The 23,569-nt window shown below is 39.2% G+C and overlaps 1 protein-coding gene and 1 pseudogene across 5 annotated transcripts in view; one reads left to right on the top strand and one right to left on the bottom strand.

Annotated features, from left to right (window-relative positions):
- Positions 1-23,569, bottom strand: part of ADAM22 (ADAM metallopeptidase domain 22) — a 238,154-nt gene that overhangs the window by 185,560 nt on the left and 29,025 nt on the right. For all 4 annotated transcript variants that reach the window (XM_010855352.1, XM_010855353.1, XM_010855351.1 and 1 more), the window contains one exon: positions 13,847-13,923. In XM_010855352.1, coding sequence (XP_010853654.1) covers positions 13,847-13,923 — 77 coding nt within the window. The remainder of the gene's footprint in view (positions 1-13,846; positions 13,924-23,569) is intronic.
- Positions 10,923-11,511, top strand: LOC104999765 (annotated as a pseudogene). Its single transcript, XR_826655.1, has one exon. The product of XR_826655.1 is annotated as a thiosulfate sulfurtransferase/rhodanese-like domain-containing protein 3 pseudogene (transcript).

Raw genomic sequence — 23,569 nt, forward strand, 5'->3', positions numbered from 1 at the left:
GGAAAAGTTCAGTTTTCATTCCAATCCCAAAGAAAGGGAATGCCAAAGAATGGTCAAACTATGGCACAATTGCACTCATCTCACACACTAGTAAAATAATGCTCAAAATTCTCCAAGCCAGCCTTCAACAGTATGTGAAATGTGAACTTCCAGATGTTCAAGCTGGATTTAGAAAAGGCAGCGGAATCAGAAATCAAATTGCCAACATCTGCTTTATCATGGAAAAAGCAAGAGAGTTCCAGAAAAACATCTATTTCTGCTTTATTGGCTACACCAAAGCCTGTGACTGTGTGGATCACAACAAACTGTGGAAAATTCTGAAAGAGATGGGAATACCAGACCACCTGACCTGCCTCTTGAGAAATCTGTATACAGGTCAGGAAACAATAGTTAGAACTAGACATGGAACAACAGACTGGTTCCAAATAGGAACAGGAGTACTTAAGCCTGTATATTGTCACCCTGCAGAGTATATCATGAGAAACGCTGGGCTGGATGAAGCACAAGCTGGAATCAAGATTGCCAGGAGAAATATCAATAACCTCAGATATGCAGATGACACCACCTTTATGGCAGAAAGTGAAGAAGAACTAAAGAGCCTCTTGATGAAAGTGAAAGAGGAGAGTGAAAAAGTTGGCTTAAAACTCAACATTCAGAAAACTAAGATCATGGCATCTGGTCCCATCACTTCATGGCAAATAGATGGGGAAACAGTGGAAAAAGTGACAGACTTTATTTTTTTACACTCCAAAATCACTGCAAATGATGACTGCAGCCATGAAATTTAAAAGACACTTGCTCCTTGGAAGAAAAGTTATGACTAACCCAGACAGCATATTACAAAGCAGAGACATTACTTTGCCAACAAAGTCCGTCTAGTCAAAGCTATGGTTTTTCTAGTAGTCATGTGTGGATGTGAGAGTTGGACTATAAAGAAAGCTGAGCACTGAAGAATTGATGTTTTTGAACTGTGGTGTTGGAGAAGACTGTTGAGAGTCCCTTGGACTGCAAGGAGATCAAACCAGTCCATCCTAAAGGAAATCAGTCCTGAATATTCATTAGAAGGACTGATGCTGAAGCTGAAACTCCAAACTTTGGCCATCTGATGTGAAGAACTGCCTCATTGGGAAAGACCCTGATGCTGGGAAAGATTGAAGGCAGGAGAAGGGGACGACAGAGGATGAGATGATTGAACGACATCACCGACTCAACGGACATGAGTTTGAGTAAGCTCTGGGAGTTGGTAACGGACAGGGAGGCCTGGTGTGCTGCAGTCCATGGGGTAGCAAAGAGTCAGACATGACTGAGTGACTAAACTGAACTGAAGTGAATTGAAAACCTACACCCATACAAAGACCTGCCTGTGAATGTTCACAGCATCATTATTCATAATAGCCCCAAACTGGAAACAGCAGTGGATCGATAGAATGTGTTATATCTATACAATGAAGTAACACTCCACAATAAAAAGGAACGAAGTTCATCACAGATGAACTTCAAAAACACGCCAAATAAATGAAACCAGATCAAGACCACAGGTTCATATTAAATGTCCAAAAAAAGGCAAATTTACAAAGATAAAAAGTAAGTTAGCCATTATCTAGAGATGGAGATAGGAATGCGAATTAAGATTAAATGGAAATAAGGAATATTTTGGGAGAGATGGAAAGTGTGTTACAACTGACATTGCATTTGGTGATGGTTGCACCACTCAATAAAGTTACTTTAAAAAATCATTAAAATGTATAACTTGAAATGGCTGAATTTTATGACAAACAAAAATACCTCAGTAAAAAACTTTATGAAAAGTCTTTAATTTTATGCAATAAATGTTTCTAAACATACTGTTTAGTTTTTAAAAGTCTGTATATGTCGAGTTATATTTGATAAGTACAAATAAAAGTAGTATTGAGAAAGAAATTATATAATAGGTACAGATGAAATTTTAGAAATTATTTTCTAAAAAGCACACTTAGGCAATTCCCTGCTTTCCCGTGGTTAGCAGTCTACCCTTCCACTACCAGGGGCCCAGGTTCAATCCTTGGTGTGGGAACTAAGCTCCCACAAGCTGTATGGTGCAGCCAAGGGGGGAAAAATGACTATTTTAAAATAAAAATTACATTTTGGGAAAATGTAATTTCCCAAAGTTGACTTAAAAACAAGTAGGTGAATACATCAATCCATCAAAGAATAGTTTATCAATGTCTTATTTATTAAAAGTATTACAGGACCAGTCAGGGTAAAGATAAGGACTTTAAAACATTAAAAATATATATGTGTGATTCCTATACTACAGAAGATAATGTTTCAGGGAATACTTTATAAGTGAAAATATCATTTTTATTGCTTTTATCTCTGATTAAAAAAAAATACTAAGCCAGTTTCATGACAGTTGATGCAAAAATTCTAAACAATATAACAGCAAAACTAGTTTAGAAGTTAGTAATGGAGTACCGAAAAAAAACTGGATCTTATCATTTTAAGCTAGAAATTGCCTTAAAATTAGTTGCAGCATTCTAAAATTGAAACCAGAATTTGTAAGTGGGCAACCTTCCCTTTTTGGAGGGGCAAGTTCCCCTAAAATATACTCGGAGTTCTCTGAACTCTAGGGAAATCTTGAAGCAGTAGAGAAAACCAACTACATTCACCTCAAGGTGTTAATTGCAGAGTTAAGCCACTACACATCTGTTGCTTCTCAACCTGCCCCAGTCCTGAAAACTATCTGTCCTTGCCTAAGCACAACATCAGAGGAAATTAGGAGCCAGAGTTAAAGCAGGAAGCCTGTGCAATCCTGATCTTTTCTACACCTCATGCAGGAGGAACGACTGTGACAAAGATGTATTTGGTGTTCTGGACCGTATGCCACATGGACTATTGTTTAAAGTTGAATAAGCCATCCTTTGAAAGCTCTTGGCAATTCATGGGAGTCAAGTCAACATAACTCTGAAAGCAGGGGTTCAATTTCACCTTCTGAGAGTGGACGTCTCTGTTGCTTTTTACCTGGAAATAGAATGTAAGGTGCGCCTTGGACAGGAAAAAGAAAGAACTTCCTCTCTGCTCCGCCTGACTCTAAGTGGAGGATATGTCTTTGTGCATCTGGTGGCAGCACTGACCTTCACAAGGACTGTGGACGGGTTTGGGCTTCTGGGTTCTTAGAGGGACCACTCCTGGCAGATGTTAGCAGCCATCACTTGCGGAGGATAGCTGTGTTCCTCAGAGCAGCTGTTAAGAGGTGCTATCTGAGGCAAGAATAGAGTGGCAAGACCAAAGAGTAGAGAACAAATCTCACAAACAGTTGAGGGAAAGAGACACTTGGAGACGGAGGCAATTCACAGCAGGAAAACCAGCAGGGACTTGTGCCATGGTAATTTAAATAAAAACAGGAAGTGTGATTCCCTTTTATAGTCACCAGTAGAGAGGCCAGAAACAATGAATTATCCAATATAACAATGTAGAGTGTATCCTCTACGGTCAAGAATAATTTCTCATAACAGGAACCATTAACATAATAAAACACAAAAAGTCAGTTAAGAAAATCTGTATGTTCTTTGCATTGATTAAAAAGGTATTCAAGAAAAGCTAATACTCTTTACTTTAAAAAAAAGGAAAAAACTTAAACAAGATATGGGATATTGGTCTAACATGATAAAGACTTTGTTGTTCAGTCACTCAATCGTATCCAACTCTTTGCTATCCCATGGACTGCAGTATGCCAGGCTTCCCTGTCTTTCTCCATCTCCCGAAGCTTGCTCAAACTCAAGTCCATTGAGTCAGTGATGTCATCCAACCATCTCATCCTATATCGTACCCTTCTAATCCTGCCTTCAATCTTTCCCAGCATCAGGGTCTTTCCCAATGAGGCAGTTTTTCACATCAGGTGGCCAAAGTATTGGAGTTTCAGCTTCAGCATCAGTCCTTCCAATGAATATTCAGGACTGCTCTCCTTTAGGATTGACTGGTTTGGTCTCTTTGCAGTCCAAGGGACTCTCAACAGTCATCTCCAACACCACAGTTCAAAAGCATCAATTCTTCAGCACTCGGCTTTCCTTATAGTCCAACTCTCACATCCATACATGACTACTGGAAAAACCATAGCTTGGACTAGAGGGACCTTTGTTGGTAAAGTAATGTCTCTGCTTTTCAATATGCTGTCTAGGTTTGTCATAGCTTTTCTTCCAAGGAGCAAGTGTCTTTTAATTTCATGGTTGCAGTCATCATTTGCAGTGATTTTGGAGTGTAAAAAAATAAAGTCTGTCACTGTTTCCATTGTTTCCCCATCTATTTGCCATGAAGTGATCAGATTGGATGCCATGATAAAGACTAGCTCTCAAAAATCAAGAATCAACATCCTGCTTAACAACAAATTCTAGAGATACTCCTATCATCAAAAGAACCAAGAGAAAAATGTTATTATCATCAAATAATAGAGTTCAGGAACTTCTAGAAAAAGCACTAGAGTGTGTAACAGTAATAACTATCATCTTGGAAAGAAAACTAAAGCTCTCATGATTTTCCAGTCATGTTACTATCAAACTAGAAAACCCAAAGAAACAATGAACAGCCATTAGCAATATTAAGAATGGTACCAGTAATTAATTATAAAATATGATGGAAAAAAATCTCCACAGTAGCAACAAAAAAACATAATTCCCACGAATATGTTCTACATGAAATGCGTAAGACCTACAAAAACCAAAGTACTAAATTTTACTGTGAGACAGAAAAAAAAGGCTCAAATTTAAAAAACAACAACAACAATCACAATGATATAGATGGAAAGACTTAGTACCATAAAAGGTGCACTTTTCTCAAATTAAATTATAGGTTTAGTGGCAGTCCAGTTAAAATTCTAAAAAGAGAGTGACAAAATTACCCTAAATTGCCAACTAAGAACAGGCAAAAATATCCTAAGAAATTTTGTGAAATGAAACTAACAAGAGAGGTTTCCATGCTTGGTGTTATAGGCAAAACACTCTCCAACATTTACTTTTAAATGTTTCCTACTTCTGTTTCACCAGAGATTATATCCTTTGCAACTATTTAGATTGATGAATAAATGTTTTAGATGTTAACTTAAACAGGTGTGAAATGTCATATAGTGTTTTGTTGTTGTTGTTAAGATAGTGTTAATATGCATTTTGAAATATGCACAAATGAGTAATTTGAAAAGACAAAAAAAAAAAGCTATGATAAATAGTGTAGTGGTACTAGGCCCAATAACTAACGAACAGATCTTTAGAAGAGATTGCCTTCAGAAGACAGTAAAATATACAAAAACTAAATATGATGAAGAAAGGATCATAAGTCAGTATGGAAATGAGTGAATAATGCAACTTATGGTATAAAAATATTAGTTATGTCTGCTTAAACTATTGTTCAAAGTCTTTCCTGTGGCCTAAAAGGATCCTTCTATTTTTTTACATGATTTGGGTCTCTCTCAGTTCAGTTCAGTCGCTCAGTCATGTCCAACTCTTTGCGACCCCATGAATCGCAACACGCCAGGCCTCCTTGTCCATCACCAACTCCCAGAGTTCACTCAGACTCACGTCCATCGAGTCAGTGATGCCATCCAGCCATCTCATCCTCTGTCGTCCCCTTCTCCTCCTACCCCCAATCCCTCCCAGCATCAGAGTCTTTTCCAATGAGTCAACTCTTCGCATGAGGTGGCCAAAGTACTGGAGTTGTGGCCCTTATGGTAAAGAATCCACCTGCAATGCAGGAGACCTGGGTTTGATCCCTGGGTTGGGAAGATCCCCTGGAGAAGGGAATGGCTACCTACTCCAGTATTCTTGCCTGATGAATTCCATGGACAGAGGAGCCTGGCAGGCTACAGTTCTTGGGGTCACAAAGAGTCAGACATGATTGAGCAACTAACACACACACCATCAACCTCATTTAATAACCTCTTGGCTCCTGTACCAATTTTCTAAGCCATCTTCCTGTCTCTCAAACACACTAAGCTTACCCCTGCCTCCAGGTCTAGACACGCACTGTTCTCTCTGCCCTTACAGTCAAATGTCATCTTCTTAGAGATGGCCTGATAACAACTGCTGCTTAAATTAAAAAAAAAAAAAAAAAAACAGCAACAATCACAGTGATATGGATGGAAAGACTGCTCAGACAGCATCCTCACCTCCACATCAGGCACCTGCTATTAATGGCACTGTCACTCTCCAATATTACTTTGTTAACATGTTCATTGCTTTTTCTGACTAGAATACAGGCTCCCTAAGAACAGGATACTTATTCACTCATTTCTATTGAAGGAAGATGAGGAAAGAAGAATTCTTACCATTTACTAAAGGTTTAAAAATGAACACACATGTATACATATGAATTACATACACATGTGTGTCTGAATTCATGTGTGTTATGTACATACGTGTGTGTGCATCTTGTGTATACATACATGTGCACATATATTTTTATACATCTATGTGTGTGTACAAAATGAAGGTAAGGACCATTATTGATAAGAACTATTCAACACAGATTTGTGTTCTACACAATAGTTTGTATTAAATGTACATATAAACAAATATTTGCCATAATGAATTATGTTAAACAAGATAGTTACAGATTTATTAGTAACAGTGAGAAATCTCTTATGTTATTCTTTATCATCATATAACACCATCATTTAATTATAATCTTATCCTCCTCACTTATTTTTATCCACACTGTAAACATCTTATTTACCACACTGAAGATAGGACATGGTTAAGTAAATGAGACTTCCAAACTTAACCTTCAGTTCCAAATTGAATTCATGTCCTGTCTTTTACTTATCTTGATTCCCAGTTTTATTGCAAATTCAAGAGTCCCAGTGGAAAGCAAGCATATGATTCCCCCAAATGAAAGAAGACTGGACTTGCCCATCTGAATAGAATTTGAGTGTTCTTTGTCTGAGCTTTCTCCTGTTTCTCCTCCCACCACATCCCCATCCCCATCCCCAAACCCTGGCTCTACATCACCTCCTATCTGCATGGGCAACCCATCTACCGCCATCTACTGTTAGGTTTGAGTCTTTGGTGTCCTCCCTACCCCCAGTGCCCTGGTGAAGAAGGAAAAAAAGCTGACATAAGAGGGAGGTGGGAGCCTCAGGACATGGGGACACATGTACACCCATGACTGATTCATGTCAATGTATGGCAAAACCACCACAGTATTGTAAAGCAATTAGCCTACAATTTAAATAAATAAATAAAATTTTTAAAAATTGTAAATCAACTATACGTCAATAAAAGAATATTAAGTACAAAAAAAGAATCAGAGTGAGAGAAACTATTTTTTGTTGTTACTGATGTAAGAAGATGAAGAGGAAACAATCTATTTAAAAAAGTCAAAATTTACAAGTTGGATCATCCTAAGATCTGATAGCTGGACAACAGAATCTCTTCCAAATGCACACACACTACTATATTTAAAATAGATAACCGACAAAGACCTACTGTATAGTACAGAGAGCTCTACTCAATAATCTAATAAGCTAAATGGGAAAAGAATTTGAAAAAGAATATAGATACATGTGTATGTGTATAACTGAATCCCTTTCTAGTACACCCACCTGAAACAGACATTGTTGATCAACTATAATTCCACATAAAATAAAATTTTAAAAAATCATCAACAAAAAAACAGATGGGTTCTCTCTTTACTGTTATGTTTCACATCCTAGAACAACCAACCACAGTTCACGTGGAATATTTGCTTCTTGCACGGTGTGGGGTGTCGGGTGTACATGAATGTGTATGTGTGGTTTACTTCTGTCAGGCCACCTATTGTAGAAAAAAATCAAGGAGTTCTATAAAAAAATGTTTCAGTATTTTTGCATTCCTTTACAGTTTAATCATCTACTTCTTAAAGAAGAAAGGAGAGTTACAGGAACAGACTTGGCCTGAATTGTTTCAATAATAGAGTTAAATGTCTTTATTAAGCCTTTTCTTTCTGAGGAATGGTTCACAGTAAAGTGTAACACCAGTTGCTGACCTCTGGAACAATCCAGTGTTGGCCTCGAGACTTGTTTGACCAGGCCAAATCAGGTCAGGACAGGCATATGTTTGGTTTTATTAACGTATCTGTCCAAAAGAGTGAAATTCCACAACTGTATGACCCCTTAAAGGCGTTGAGAACTGCTTCCCACCCTTCCTAGTCTTGATAACACAAGAACTGACTGTTCTTTTCATTTTTAACCATCCCATAGTCTTTATCTGCTGCCTGTATGAGTTAGGACCCAAAGATTGAACTATTATATAATTTGGTTACAGATAAACTTGCTTCCTGAACAAGAAGGAGTATTATATAATGACACTTTTTCTTCCTTCCAATCTAAAAATACATATTTTGGGGATCCATTCTGCAACTGGAATTCAGCTACACAAGGACTTGATTTGCCTCCAGTTTAAAACAAGAGGGAAAAAAAAAAAAGACCTATTCCACAGCCCTGGAATTGCTTCATAAAGCAAACAGCTTAGGTTGAAGAGTTCCCCAGATGGTGGAGTAGGAAGACCCTGGGCTCACCTCCTCTCAAGGGCATCCCAAAATGACAACTATTTACAGAGAAACCATTTATGTGAAAGACCAGAACCTACCATAAAAAACCTTCTACAGTTATAGATATAAAGGAGGAACTGCAAGGAGGCAGGTAGGAGAGGTGACAGTTGCCATATAGTTGAGACCCACAGCAGTGGGTGGGCAAACCATAAATGGGAGAAGAGCTATAACTGCAGAGATTGTCCCCTAGGAATGAGGAATCAGAGCCCCACACTGTGCTCCCCAGCCCAAGGGTCCAGAGCCAGGAAGGTGAACCTACAGAATGTCTGGGTTTAAAGGCCAGCAGGGATTACTTTTGGGGGAAGCCAGAGGGCTGAGGAAAATAGAAACTCCACTCTTAAAGGTCACATGCAAAATCTCACGTGCTCTGGGACCCAAGGCAGAAACAATAATTTGAAAGGAGCCTGCATCAGATCTACCTGATGATTTTGCAGTGTTCCAGACAGGAGACAGGAGGCACCGAGATGCTGGTGGCAGATATTTTGGGGAGCAAGTTTTGCCACGTGGACACTGGCCCTGGTGGGCACTATTCTGGAATCCTCCCTCTAGCTTATTAGCTCCAAGACCCAGCTCTGCCCGCCAGCCTGTAGGCATTAGTACTGGAACATCTCAGGCCAAGCAACTACCAGAAGGAGACACAGCCCCACCCACCAGGAGACTAGCTGCCTCAAGACCCACTGAGTCCATAGCCAATCCTGGACACGGCTTTGTGCATCCACCATGGGTCCCCGGACCTGGCTCCACACACCAGGCTGCAAACGTTCATTCCAGAACATCAAGGGTCCTGGAGCCAGAGGTGCCGGGATTCTGCTCTGCCCACACCAACCCCAGAATCTTCTTCCCTGCCATGCCCCCTCCTCCCCAACCCTCAACATCCGCCTCACCCTGCATCTGGCTCCATTCACCAGTAGGGAAACACAACTTCAGGACATCCTCGATCCCCCAGCACCTCTATCAGGAATTGGCCTCAACCAACAGTGACCCAGCACCAGTTCTGGGACCCCTGGATTCTGTAGCCAGAGACCCCAGGACTAGACCCTGCCCACCGACAAGCCGAATCAAGATTTGAGACATCTCAGGCCCCTCAGACAGTGGTCCTAGGGTCTAGCCCCACCCACCAGTCTTGGGACTCCCAGGGCCCTGCAGTCACAGCCCTCGGGACGCAGTTCCACTCACCAGTGAGCCAGCACTACCCCTGGGAACCTTTGAGGTTCCACAGCCAACCTTGTCATTACCTGGCCCCACCAGCCAGTAGCCAGAAGCCTCCACACAAGGGGCAACCAACTGAACAGGGGGGCCAGTCATGTCAAGCAGCATGCCCACAGTAGTCAGCCCACTACATCAGAAGCACCCACACAGCCCACATAGGGAGAACCTCTATAGCACATAGCTGTGATGACCAGAGCTACTAGAATACTACAAAAGGCCAATTCTCCAACACTGGGAAAAGTAACTGATTCACCATATACACAGGATGAAATTTTGCATTTTCAACAACATAGATGGACCTAGAGCATATTATGCTTAAAGAAATCAGTCAAAGACAAATACTTTATATTATCACTTATATGTGGAACCTAAAAAATTAAAAAAAATTGAATCAATATGACAAAACAGAAACACATTTACAGATATCTAGGATAAACTAGCATCTGGAAAATCCCATGGACGGAGGAGCCTGGTAGGCTGCAGTCCATGGGGTCACTAAGAGTCGGACACGACTGAGCAACTTCATTTTCATTTTTCACTTTCCTTCATTGGAGAAGGAAATGGCAACCCACTGCAGTGTTCTTGGCTGGAGAATCCTAGGGATGGGGGAGCCTGGTGGGCTGCCGTCTATGGGGTTGCACAGAGTTGGACACGACTGAAGCGACTTAGCAGCAGCAGCAGCAGAATAAACTAGTGGTTTCCAGTGGGGCTAGGGAAGAAGGGGGTGGGTAATACAGGGATAGAGGATTAAGAGATACAAATCACTACAAGGATATATTGTACAGCACAGGGAATATAGGTATTATTTTATAATAATGTCAAATGGAGTATGCTGCTGCTGCTGCTGCTGCTAAGTCGCTTCAGTTGTGTCTGACTCTTCGCGACCCCCATGGACTGCAGCCCACCAGGCTCCTCTGTCCATGGGATTTTCCAGGCAAGAGTACTGGAGTGGGGTGCCATTGCCTTCTCCGCAAATGGAGTATAATCTATGAAAATTTTGAAACACTATGTTGCATATCTGGAACTACTATAATATTGTAAACCAGATCTATCTCAATTTTAAAAACTTAAGAAGAAAAATTAAAAAATATGTTAAATAAATATTATGATACCTATGAGTGAGAAAAAAGAAGGAAGGAAAGAAGGATAAAGAAAGCAGGAGAACGAAGTGGTTAGCAGCGATGGTGCTGCAGCGCCTGCTGCCCTGGAGTACTTGCTGGATGATCTTTGGGTCTGCGGAGGCTGCGCTCTGGGGTTTGAAGTCAATAAAAAGAAGCTGCCTCAATTTTTGTACTGCTATTTGTGAAGGTGTCACTTATAAGGAGCTTAAAAACCTCCTGAAGTCTAAAAAAATTATGTTAATTGATGTTAGAGAGCCATGGGAAATTTATGAGTCTGGAAAAATCCCTGGGTCTGTCAATATACCATTGGATGATGTAGGTGAAGCTCTACAGATGAACCCAAAGGACTTCAAAGAGAACTACAAAGAAGTAAAGCCATCCAAACCTGACAGTCTAGTGTTCTCTTGTTTAGCTGGAGTGAGAAGCAAGGTGGCTATGGTCACAGCAATATCTCTGGGCTTTAACAATGCTCAACACTATGCTGGAGGATGGAAGGAATGGGCAACCTATGAACTTTCAGAGAAGAAACAAGGAAATTGATTTTTGGAATATAAGCTGACCCTTTCCTTGTGTACATGCAGCCCAGAATAGTGGAATAGGCAAAAGAATAAAAATGTAGCCCTGGAAACAAAAAAAAAAAAGAAAGAAAGCAACGGAAGAAGGGAGGGAGGGGAGACGAGAAAGAAAGAAGGAAGGAAAAGCTTAAAGAGCAAAATAATCAATTTTTCATCTTTCTGCTCCCTAACCAGCATAACCACAAGACAATATATAAAGTGAAACCATGAAATAAAAACATTCTCCATAAAAATAAGGAAAAAACCCTTTGTATCAAATCATTCTAGATTATACAACATAAAGAAAATAGATACTTGACACCTATGTTTAATATAGATCACAGGCAAAAAACAAAACAAAACACAGTCTGCATATTTCTCAGTCCAAACAATCTCTATTTATGCCATTTATGCCATTGTTTTATCCTTTGTACTGCAATAAGGATGGACTTTCTTGCCCCTATCTCGAAAGAAATTTTGCTTCACCCTTACTATTCTAAGTTTCATGCTCTGATAAGTATGGCCATATGTGTTTCTCCCTCAGGAACAGAAAGCTTTAGGGCTCAGATGTCTCCGGAGGAAGTCAGGTGACTTGGGCAAGATGAATAAATATCTGTTCTTCATTGGGGTACTGAAAGTCAAGGCATTACACTGTCAGAAACCAGAAAACAAAGCAGGAGCTATTCCCAGGAACAGTGATTTAAAGGAAGGATGAGAAAGAGTCATTAAATTAAGAGTCTTTCCAAACCATACCCAGACTTTCCAAATCATACCCAGATACATATCCCCACTTTTAGAAGCCAGTCCCAAACACTTGCCCTCTTCCTCTTTTTTATTTTATGTTTTGTTTTGGTCACACTGCACAGCATATGGGATCTTAGTTCCCAACCAGGGAATTTCCCCTTGAAATGGAAGCTCAGAGTCTCAACCATGGTACCACCAGGAATCCCTGACATCTTTCTTTTTTGCTGCTTCATTCTTCCCCAACTGACAGCCTCCACTCTCATCAGTCATCTCCTCTATCTCCTGGCCTACTCCAGCCTTTGGTTTCTATGTCAATATGACTTCCCATTCTAGAATTTAGTGCCTATCTTGTGCTAAGGATACATCAGTAAAGGAAAATAAATCTCAGTCCTCAAGGAGCTTAAATTCTAGTGGGAGGAAAAAGACCAACAACAAAAATTAGTTAAAAATTAAAATATAGAGAACTAGTTGACCATACAACAATGCTGCTCATCAAATTTTTGACCTGCAAACATGTCCATTTCATGAGTCAAACTTTATATCAAATGGTGATAATATTATTTTTAAAATTAAGCAGGGAAGAATAGGTAGTAGGGTGGATAGGGACGTAAGTACATAGACGGTAACTTAAAACAAGGCAATCAGTCTCCAAGTGGTAAAATTATATGAGATGGTTTTTCTGCTCTTTCATTATTCTTCTAAGGAGCATGCATTCCTTCACAATGAGTTTTTTTTAAAAACTTTATGATATCAAAATTGCTGAAAAACTGAAATGAGTCATTGCTATTTTAGCCACTAAGTTGTGTCTGACTCTTGTGACTCCACGCACTGTAGCCTGCCAGGCTTCCCTGTCCATGGGATTTTCCAGGAAAGAATAATGGAGTGGGTTGCCATTTCCTTTTGTAGGGAATCTTCCTAATCCAGGGATCAAAGCTGCATCTCCTGCATCGGCAGGCAGATTCTTTACCACTGAGCCACCAGAGAAGCCCAAAATGCATCAAATAACCATCAATTTTACAGTATTTACATCAAGGAAGAATATAAGACAGATCATATTAACACAATCTTATTCACGCCCTATGAAATTGGAAAGTCACACCCTATGAAATTGAAATTCATGCCCTAAAAAACACTGTGTAGTATAAAATATCTAACATATTATGTTCTAAACCATGAATTTTAAAAATAAGAAATAAACTATTTTAATCAGTACTGTAGAAATACAAATTTGTTACACTTTTTAATATACATGAATCAAAGAACAAAACAGTGCAAAATATTAAAGTATTTCCCTCAATTTTACATACTTGAAACTGTTATACTTGTTCAATTTCAAGTGGATATCCATTTTCTGTTATTTACCAGACTTTATAACTTATAGTCAATAGGTACCATAGTTTTAAATGTAGCATTTCACTGTTATTGGAGAATGAACTGGCAACCCTCTCCAGTATTCTTGCCTGAGAAATCCCATGGACAGAGGAGCCTGGTGGGCTATGGTCCATGGGGTCGCAAAGAGTCGTACTTGACTTAGTGACTAAACAACTACAAACTGTTACAGAAGATGAAGCAAAATGTAGGAAGCAAACAAAACTTTACAGAAGGATAAGAAAGTAGATTCAATGTGTATCTAAAAACAGTGCATGCAGCTCAGGAAAGACTTACTGATTTAGCAGGACATCAAGAATAAAAGATGTTCCAAAGGCGTCCAGCTGGAAGCTTGCCTGGTCAACATGAGTCAACTGTAATATCAAAAAGATAAGAGGAATTTAATACGCACCCATGGAGATCTGATGATAAGTGTATCTCATGATCCTCTGAAAGTTTTATAATATTAATTAGAAAATCAATTCAACATGGAAGTGAAATAAAAACAAAGTAAAACTTTACCTTCTTTGAAGCCATTCACTAATCTAAAGTACCACTTAACCAAGGAGGGCAAGTACCCTCCCTTTCTGCTTTATCTCAAGTGACTAAATATTTCATTTCCAAGAAGACTGAACTACATTTCATTCTGGTTTAAATGACTGACTCCTTTAAAATTAAGCTTTGCATATTAAAAAAGAAATAGGGAAAATAAGTTAATGCCAGACTAGATTAGTATGATGAATGTGATCTATTATAAGGAAGACATCTAAACTTCTAAAAAACCCTTTTCATCCTATCTCAAATACATACTTTAAAAGTAATAGTTCAGTTCTAATTTACCAAATTGGATTTCATCAAGGTTTCTGCAATTTCTAAGAGAAAAACTGAACCCTCACCCATTTACTGCAAATATCACCCATTAAATTTTACTGGGAAAACCCATCACTATTTCCTATGCCATTTTAGGGACTCCCAGAGAAAATCACAAGGGATTCTAAAAAACATACACTGTTACCAATAATATTAACATATTGAATAACCACATGCATTAACTGAAAAGAGTAAGCAAAACTATTTATTCCAACTCTTCATATAACAGAACTACACCTAAGCAGTAGAACTATAATAGCACCCAAAATTTCTACAGTAAGCATGTATAATTCCTGCAGTAAGCATGTATAATTCCTTCAGTAAAAAAAGCAAACACTATTTTAGAAATGTAAACCATCTGAGCAACTGTATTTATGTAGCATGTGAGGGAGATGGTGGTGCTGCTCCCCAAGAACCAGAGCATCTCAGTAAGGGTCATCCTAGGATTCCGTGGGACACAAAAGGCACCTCAACCATACCTGGGATTTCCACTCTCATCAAACTACGGTATCAGGAGAAAGGAGAGAGCTTAATAGTCATAAAGCTTTCTGGACTCAAAGGACAGCCCTTCAGTTTTAAAGTCTTTGAAATAAATGAGTGTGGGAGAATGCTAACACATTCTGATCCTCATGAAATCCCAAGGGTGAAGAACTCTCTGGATACTTCTTAGCCTCATTAAACATTCAACCCCCTAACTATTCACTGTTCCCAATTAACACCCTGGTTATTACCAAATTCTGACTTCTCTTCTATGATAGTTCTTGGAGCCACACCTTACTCTTCATTTCCATGTATGCCACAGCTCATTTCTCTCTGATCTTTCTAAAACTGACACTACCCTGTGAAAATAGATAGCTAGTAGGAGGCTGCTGCATAACACAGGGAGCTCAGCTCAGTGATCTGTGATAATCTAGTGAGGTGGGATGCGGGGTGAGGTGGGAGGGAGGATATATGTATGAGTGCTCAGTTGCTCAGCTGTATCCGACTCTTTGCGACCCCATGGACTGCAGCCTACCAGGTTCCTCTGTCCATGGCGTTTTCCAGGCAAGAATACTGGAGTGAGTTGCCATTTCCTACTCCAGGGGATCTTCTCAACCCAGGGATCAAATCCATGTTTCTTGCATGCCCTGCATTGGCAAGCAGATTCTTTACCACTAGAGTCACCTGGGAAGCCTGAATAAATATATATATACATATAGCTGATTGACATTGTTGTATTGCAGAAACTAACAACACCGCAAAACAATTATGCTCCAATTAAAAAAAAAACAAACCTGACTCTTTACCAAAATAAAATCCTAACTATAAGTCCTATATTTTCTACTGCATCAAATACAAACTTTATCTCTCTGCATATCAAGAGCATCCACAATCATCCCCACCTCGGACATAAAGCAAACAAGTCCCAAGGGACCCAGTCGTATCCCGTTCACACTCAGTTCTCTCTTCTACTCTTTAATTCCACAAGTTTTGTACATTCCAACCTTTTATGTAGCTTTCATGACGTGTGCTTTTAAAAACCAGACCCTGAGGTGGTGATCTTTACCAAGGCCATTTCCCAGAAGTGGCTCTACCCACCTTTCAAGACTTTCCTGGTGGGGCTTCCCTGGTGGCTCAGTTGGTAAAGAATCTGACTGCAATGCACGAGACCCAGGTTCAATCTCTGGATCAGGAAGATTCCCTGGAGGAGGAAATAACAACCCACTCCAGTATTCTTGCCTAGAAAATTCCATGGATGGAAGAGCTTGGCAGACTACAATCCATGGGGTTGCAAAGAGCTGGACATGACTGAGTGACTAACACTTCAACACTTACAATTTGTATTAATTCTGTCTAATTCTTATATTTTCTTTTTCCTGGAGCTTCAGTTTACAGCTGGTACTTTTATTTTATTGACCTCACTCAAGTCCCAAGGAGAAACCCGTGGCTTGAATTCAAAAAAGAAATCTATTGACAGCATGGTTAACTGCTGTTTAGTGAAAAATGTTTGTATTATTGATAGTAAAAGGAGCAGGATTGTATTAATAGTGTTTTAGTGTAAGACAGGCTTCCTTAGACTTTATGCAAATTGGTTCACTCAACAGATATCTTCTGAGAGTCTACCAAGTGCTGGAATGCTTTTGATTTGGGGCCAAAGTGGTGAAGAAGGCTGCCCATGTTTCCCCTCTAGTGGGGCTTATCCTCTAGTGGAGGGAGACAGAAAGTGACAATTAAATAAAATGACACAAAGTGAAAAATAAATTTAGAATATAAACACACTGTTTTCAGATTTAATAAAACAGGGTAAACAGGAACCAGGATAGATGGGGTTCTAGGTGGTATGGAGGCCTCTCTGAGGAGGTAACATCTGGGTGATGACCTGAATGATTAAAAGGGATCTACGATAGATAGAATAACAGCCCCCAAAGATGCCCACACTGTAATCTCTGGAACCTATGAACATGTTACCTCACATGGCAAAAGGGCTTCGAAGATGTGGTTAAGTTAAGGACCTTGAGATGGGGAGTATATTTGATTATCCAGGTGGACCCACTGTAGTCACCCCAGTCTTATAAAGGTCAGAGTCAGAGAAGGAAATGTGATGGGGATTCTCTAGGCAAGAATACTGGAGTGGGCTGCCATGCCCTCCTCCAGGGGATTTTCCCATCTGAGGGATAGAACCCAGGTCTCCCACATTGCAGGCAGATTCTTTACCATCTGAACCACCAGAGAAGCCCAAGAATACTGGAGTGGGTAGGCTATCTCTTCTCCAGGGAACTTCCTGACTGTGGAATTGAACTGAGGTCTCCTGCACTGCAGGCGGATTCTTTACCAGCTGAGCTACCAGGGAAGCCCTGTCATAGTGGAAGTAGAGATTAAACTGAGGTGAGAAATAGACCACATGCCAAGGAATGTTGGCAGCTCTAGAAACTAGAAAAAGGAAAAAGTTAGAGCCAGTTTTCCCCTGGAGCCACCAGAAGGAGCATAGCCCTGAGAACACCTTCATTTTAGCCTTTTAAGACCCAATTCAGGCTTCTGATCTCCAAAACTGCAAGAAAATAATTCCGTTGTTCTAACATGAAGTTTTCAGTACAACATGTTACGGCAGCCATGGGAAACTAATGTAGCATCACTAGCATTGTCCCTGAACATTTAGAAAAATAACTCCAATAACAAGTTGACTGCATCAGTATTCAATGTCATTTTCCTCCATGGCTTGGTTAAAAACCAAGGCACTTGCAACAGTGACACTCACAAACAAGGCACTGACACTCAACTCCAAACACAGAGGGACTTCCCTGAAGGTATAGTGGCTAAGAATCCATGCTCTCACTGCAAGGGGTGCAAGTTCAGTTCCTGGTCAGAAAACTAAGATCCCACACGCCAAGCTGTGTGGCCAAAACAAAAACAAAAAACAGACAAACAAATAAAAGTCCAAATATAGGACTTCCAAGCCAAACCACACTTGCAGTGGTGATCACTGAAATACACATTAGCCTTTTTTTTTCTTGCATTCTGGATAATCTCCTACCACTCGGGTATTTATAATCCCCATATGTCTGACTTAACCAGTAGGCCAAGGAGAAGAAACATATTTACTTCTTCAGGTTAGCTCGGAGAAATACTAAATTAAGTAGAATTACACTGAATTCAGGCAATATTAACAATCCAGCTTATTACGCAACACTTTTGAAGTGAGCCAGGACGGCTCACAGAAAGTTAATCTTAAACCTTACCTTCTTAGCTCAAAGGAAAAGAAAATATTTAAGAAGAGAGAACTAATCTACTCAAGATTTGCCTCTTTATTTCAGTGGGGGAGTGCCTAACATATATTGCTCCCCGAATTCTAATATTTATTAACTTTAACTAGAAGATTCAAAGGTAGCAATGACTCTTAGAGACATTTGAAAATTATTATTTTGCAGAAATGCACTTTTTCAAATTACATGTAAGAATGACTTGTGATTTTAAAATCTTAAATGCTTCATTACCATAGAATAATATTGAGAGAACCCTTGGAGCTCATTTAAGGTACATCCTTATTTTACAAATAAAGAAACTGAGGCATGCGGGCAATGTCATTTCCAAATCATATTGGCAGTAGGGCAGCGTTTCACCTCCTGGCGGGTCTTTCCCACCACGCTTCATCTCTTTGCTTTCATTCTGCATTTTTTGGAGGTGCTTGCAGATTTTCCTGGGTTCTAAAGTGCACTTTTAGAGCATATGAGAAGACAATCAAACCATGACAAAGAATCTTTGGAACTCTTGACTTCATCAGAAAAGTCAAAAACATTACCACATCTGACACAAACCACAACCTTAGAAATTAAGAATTATAGTTTACAACACACATAGAAACCAATTTTTAAGGGAAAAAAATTACAAAGGTAATGGTGAAATGTTTGTGTTTTAAGCAGTGAGGCTGACTTTGATCATAGCTGTGAAAAAAGACGGAGGGAAATAAATGGAAAAATATAAAATAACTAACCAGATGGCAATAAAACTTAATAAATCAATATAATTACATAAGGATAATTTAAATTTCAAATTTCAAAAATGAATCACAGGATTTTAGGACCAGAAAACCTGATACAATCCCCAGATTGAGGCCTATTTATTATTCACGGGCAAGAGCTAACATTTAAATGTGAAGTTAATATAACCTCCATGCTCCTCATGCATTTTGCTTCTTGGCAGCCTGTCTTTTTCTCTTCAGTTCTCCCAGAGCCAATGAACTAGGGCCAACCTACAGAATCCAAAGAGCAGCTATAAATTAACTTTTCAAGCTTGTGTTATTTACAACCTCTTTTTTAAAACAAAGATGCACTAAAACTTTCACAGTAGAATCAGAACTTTGACACAAGGAGAAAGACAGGCAGTCAGATTTTTAATTAAGCCAACCTAAAAAATGAATCCATGAATATTAATGGAGTGAGAATATTACCAGTCAAACGGAATTGTGCAACAGGATACTTCTGTAAATAATTAACAAAATTAAAAAGAAGTCTTCAATGCATGTAACAGAGTCTTCAGCTATTCTGCATCCTAAATTCCTTTTGACATTTTATTGCTTCTACTTTGTTTTTTAAAAAATACAAGTGCAATTTTTTGCATCCAATACTTTGAGTTCAATAAAAAACAAAAATGCCACTAATTAATTTTATCTATTTTCCCTGTTTTTCTACATCAGACAAGGCAACTGAAGAATCACCATAACCTCTCTGTATTTACTCCACTGCCTTATATGAACTTCTGACAAAACAGCTCAAAGAGACTGATATAGCTTATTAACATTAAAATCCCTCATTCTAGAGTTTCCTATAACCACATCAATAATATAGTTTTCCCCTGTCTACTTAGTTAAGATATGGAACGTACTGCAGCAGAATTGTATAACAACAGCATTTTTAACAGAGCATTATACTCAATAGATCTACTTAATACATAAATTAATAGAATATATGTGAGAACATTAGTGCTTTCTATCCATAATTCTATATCTATGACTCTATGTTAAATACCTTCCTCTTTTCATCTGGTCAACTCAATCATACCCATAGTTGTCATAATCTACACTATATTTGACACTTACTTTACATACTTTCTTTAACCACAGTGTTCTTAAAATCCAACCTTCTACATGTAACATAGTAAGAACCAAATAGTATTCAACAACAGAACATGTTAAAACAAAATGAAAGAAAACAAAAAAACATAGCCTTTAAAGTCAAGCAGACTGGTTTGAATTCTAGGTCTTCCATTTATTAATGGAACAAATTGGGAAAATTGTTTAATGTCTCTGAACTGAAAGTCTCTGCCTCTAAAAGACCAAAAATAATAATAAACACTTCTATAGCTTTATTGTGAAAACTGAGGGATAAGTTACAATGTATTCAACCTTTGTGGAGCACTGACCATACCTCAGGAAATACACAGGGCCTTGGGAAAATAAAGAAGAGCCAGACGTGGCACCCAGAAAACTCACAGTCAAAAAAAGAAATCATTAACCAAAGTATTACAAAATATTTCAAAGTCCAATAATCAGTTAAGTTCAGTTGCTCAGTTGTGTCCAACTCTTTGCAGCCCCATGGACTGCAGCATGCCAGGCTTCCCACCATGCCAGGCTTCTATCACCAACTCCCAGAGCTTGCTCAGATTCATGTCCATCAATTTGGTGATGCCATCCAACCATCTCGTCCTCTGTTGTCCCCTTCTTCTCCTGCCTTCAATCTTTCCCAGCATCAGGGTTTTTTCTAGTGAGTCAGTTTCTCGCATCAGGTGACCAAAGTATTACAGTTTTAGCCTCAGCATCAGTCCTTCCAATGAACATTCAGGACTGATTTCCCTTAGGATTGACTGGTTGGATCTCCTTGCAGTCCAAGGGACTCTCAAGAGTTTTCTCCAACACCAAAGTTCAAAAGCATCAATTCTTTAGTGCTCAGCTTTCTTTATAGTCCAACTTTCACATCCATACATGACTACTGGAAAAACCATAGCTTTGACTAGATGGACCTTTGTTGGCAAAGCAATGTCTCTGCTTTTTAACATGCTGTCTAGGTTGGTCATAGCTTTTCTTCCAAGGAGCAAGCGTCTTTTAATTTCATGGCTGCAATCACCATCTGCAGTGATTTTTGAGCCCAAGAAAATAGTCTGTCACTGTTTCCATTGCTTCCCCGTCTACTGGCCATGAAGTGATGGGACCAGATGCCATGATCTTCATTTTCTGAATGTTGAGTTTTAAGCCAGCTTTTAACTCTCCTCTTTGACTTTCATCAAGAGGCTCTTGAGTTCTTCACTTTCTATCATAATGATGGTGTCATCTGTGTATCTGATGTTATTGATATTTCTCTTGGCAATCTTGACTCCAGCTTGTGCTTCATTCAGCCTGGCATTTTGCATGATGTACTCTGCATATAAGTTAAATAAGCCAACAGAAGAGAAGACTCTACACATGGACATCACCAGATGGTCAATACTGAAATCATTGATTATATTCTTTGCAGCCAAAGATAGAGAAGCTCTATACAGCCAGCAAAAAGAAAACTGGGAACTGACTGTGGCTCAGATCATGAACTCCTTATTGCCAAATTCAGACTTAAATTGAAGAAAGTAGGGAAAACCACTGGATCATTCAGGTATGACTTAAATCAAATCCCTTAGAATTATACAGTGGAAGTGACAAATAGATTCAAGGGATTAGATCTGATAGAGTGCCTGAAGAACTATGGATGTAGGTTCATGACACTGTACAGGAGACAGTGATCAAGACCATCCCTAAGGAAAAAAAAAATGCAAAGGGGGAAAACAGTTGTCTGAGGAGGCCTTACAAATAGCTGTGAAATGAAGAGAAGTAAAAGGCAAAGAAGGAAAGGACAGATATATCCATTTGAATGCAGAATTCCAAAGAACAGGAAGAAGAGACAAGAAAACCTTCCTCAGTGATCAACGCAAAGAAATAGAGGAAAACAATAGGATGGGAAAGCCTAGAGATCTCTTCAAGTCCAAAAACGGATATATGTAAAAAAAAGAACAGCAGACCTCTGACCATAGGATTACACAGAGTTGAGGAGGTACTCCTCAGACCAAGAATGCAGGGGAGAGCACTCCTAATAAAGGACCTACAAAGACACAAAAATAGAAAATAACTCAGTACATTCAAGGATTGAAGGAAATCGTACATTCCTGAGAAAGAGAATCGGAGGCATCTTTTGTAGGAGAACAGGCTAGAACCCCAATGGCAAAGAATTTCCAAATCAGTGGTTGTCAATCCTGATTGCATATTGAACCAGTGAACCAGTGAAGTTACTCAGTCCTGTCCGACTCTTTGTGATCCCATGGACTGTAGCCTACCAGGCTCCTCCATCCATGGAATTTTCCAGGCAAGACTACTGGAGTGGGTTGCCATTTCCCTCTCTGGGGGATCTTCCCAACCCAGGGATCAAATCCAGGTCTCCCGCATTGCAGGCAGACACTTTACTGTCTGAGCCACCAGGGAAGCCCGCATATTAGGCTACATATGCGGCCCTAAGATTGCATATTAGACTTACTCAGAAAGCTCTTTATTTATTTTTATTATGTATTTATTTACTTTTTTGGGGAGTATAATTGCCTTACAACGTTGTGCTAGTTTCTGCTGTACAATGAAGTGAATCAGCCACATGTATGCATATATCCCCTTCCTCCTGGTCTCTCAACCTCCCTCCCATTCCCTCCATCCCACCCCTTTAGGTCATCATAGAGCAACAAGCTGAGCTCTCCGTGTTACACAGCAGCTTTCCACTAGCTATCTATTTAGAACATAGCATTGTATATACGGCAATGCTACTCTCCCAATTCGTCTCACCCTCTTCTTTCCCTCTGCATCCACAGCCTCTGTCTGCATCTCTATTCCTTCCCTGTAAATAGGTTCATCCATACCATTTTTCTAGATTCCATATATACCCATTAATATATGACATTTGTTTTTCTCTTTATGACTTACGTCACTCTGCATGACAGACTCTAGGTCTAGCCGCGTCACTACAAATAACCCAGTTTTATTCCTTTTTATGGCTGAGTAATATTCTATTCTACATATGGAGCACATCTTCTCAGAAATATTTTTTTAAAAATACCAATGCCTGGGCCCCAAACTCAGAGATTCTAATTCTTTTAGTCTAGAATGGATCCTGGGCATCATTATTTTTCAAAGAGCTACCCTGTGATTTCTGATGGTGGCCAAGGGTTCAGAACCACTAGCATAAAACAATGTAAGAAATGTACTCTTTATCCTGGAAACAATAACAAACGGATGAAAAAGCCTTTGAGATGATAGATGTTCGATAAATAGCTCCTTTCCCATCTCCTCACAGTTTATGACAAAATATGTTTAGTTTTGAAATAATGATCTACTTACCAAATTCTCACATATTTCTTGCAAGAAAAATGTATGTTGTTTTGACAATTTACTGCTTGAATTTGTTGTTGAATTCAACCAAAATAATAAATGTTTTAAAGTTAAAAAAAAAGGGGGGGGGGGGGTAGAAAAGGCAAAAAAAGAAAAAGAGATAAACTGAAAGCCAAGAAGTTTACAGAAACATCTCTACAAGCACCTTAGAATACTCTTTTGCACAGAGCAGGCTCAAAAAAACTAAAAAAAAAAAACAAAAAAAAAAAAACCTAAAAAAAAAA

This window comes from Bison bison, unplaced genomic scaffold, assembly GCF_000754665.1.
Source record: "Bison bison bison isolate TAMUID 2011002044 unplaced genomic scaffold, Bison_UMD1.0 scf7180017864364, whole genome shotgun sequence".
NCBI lineage: Eukaryota > Metazoa > Chordata > Mammalia > Artiodactyla > Bovidae > Bison > Bison bison.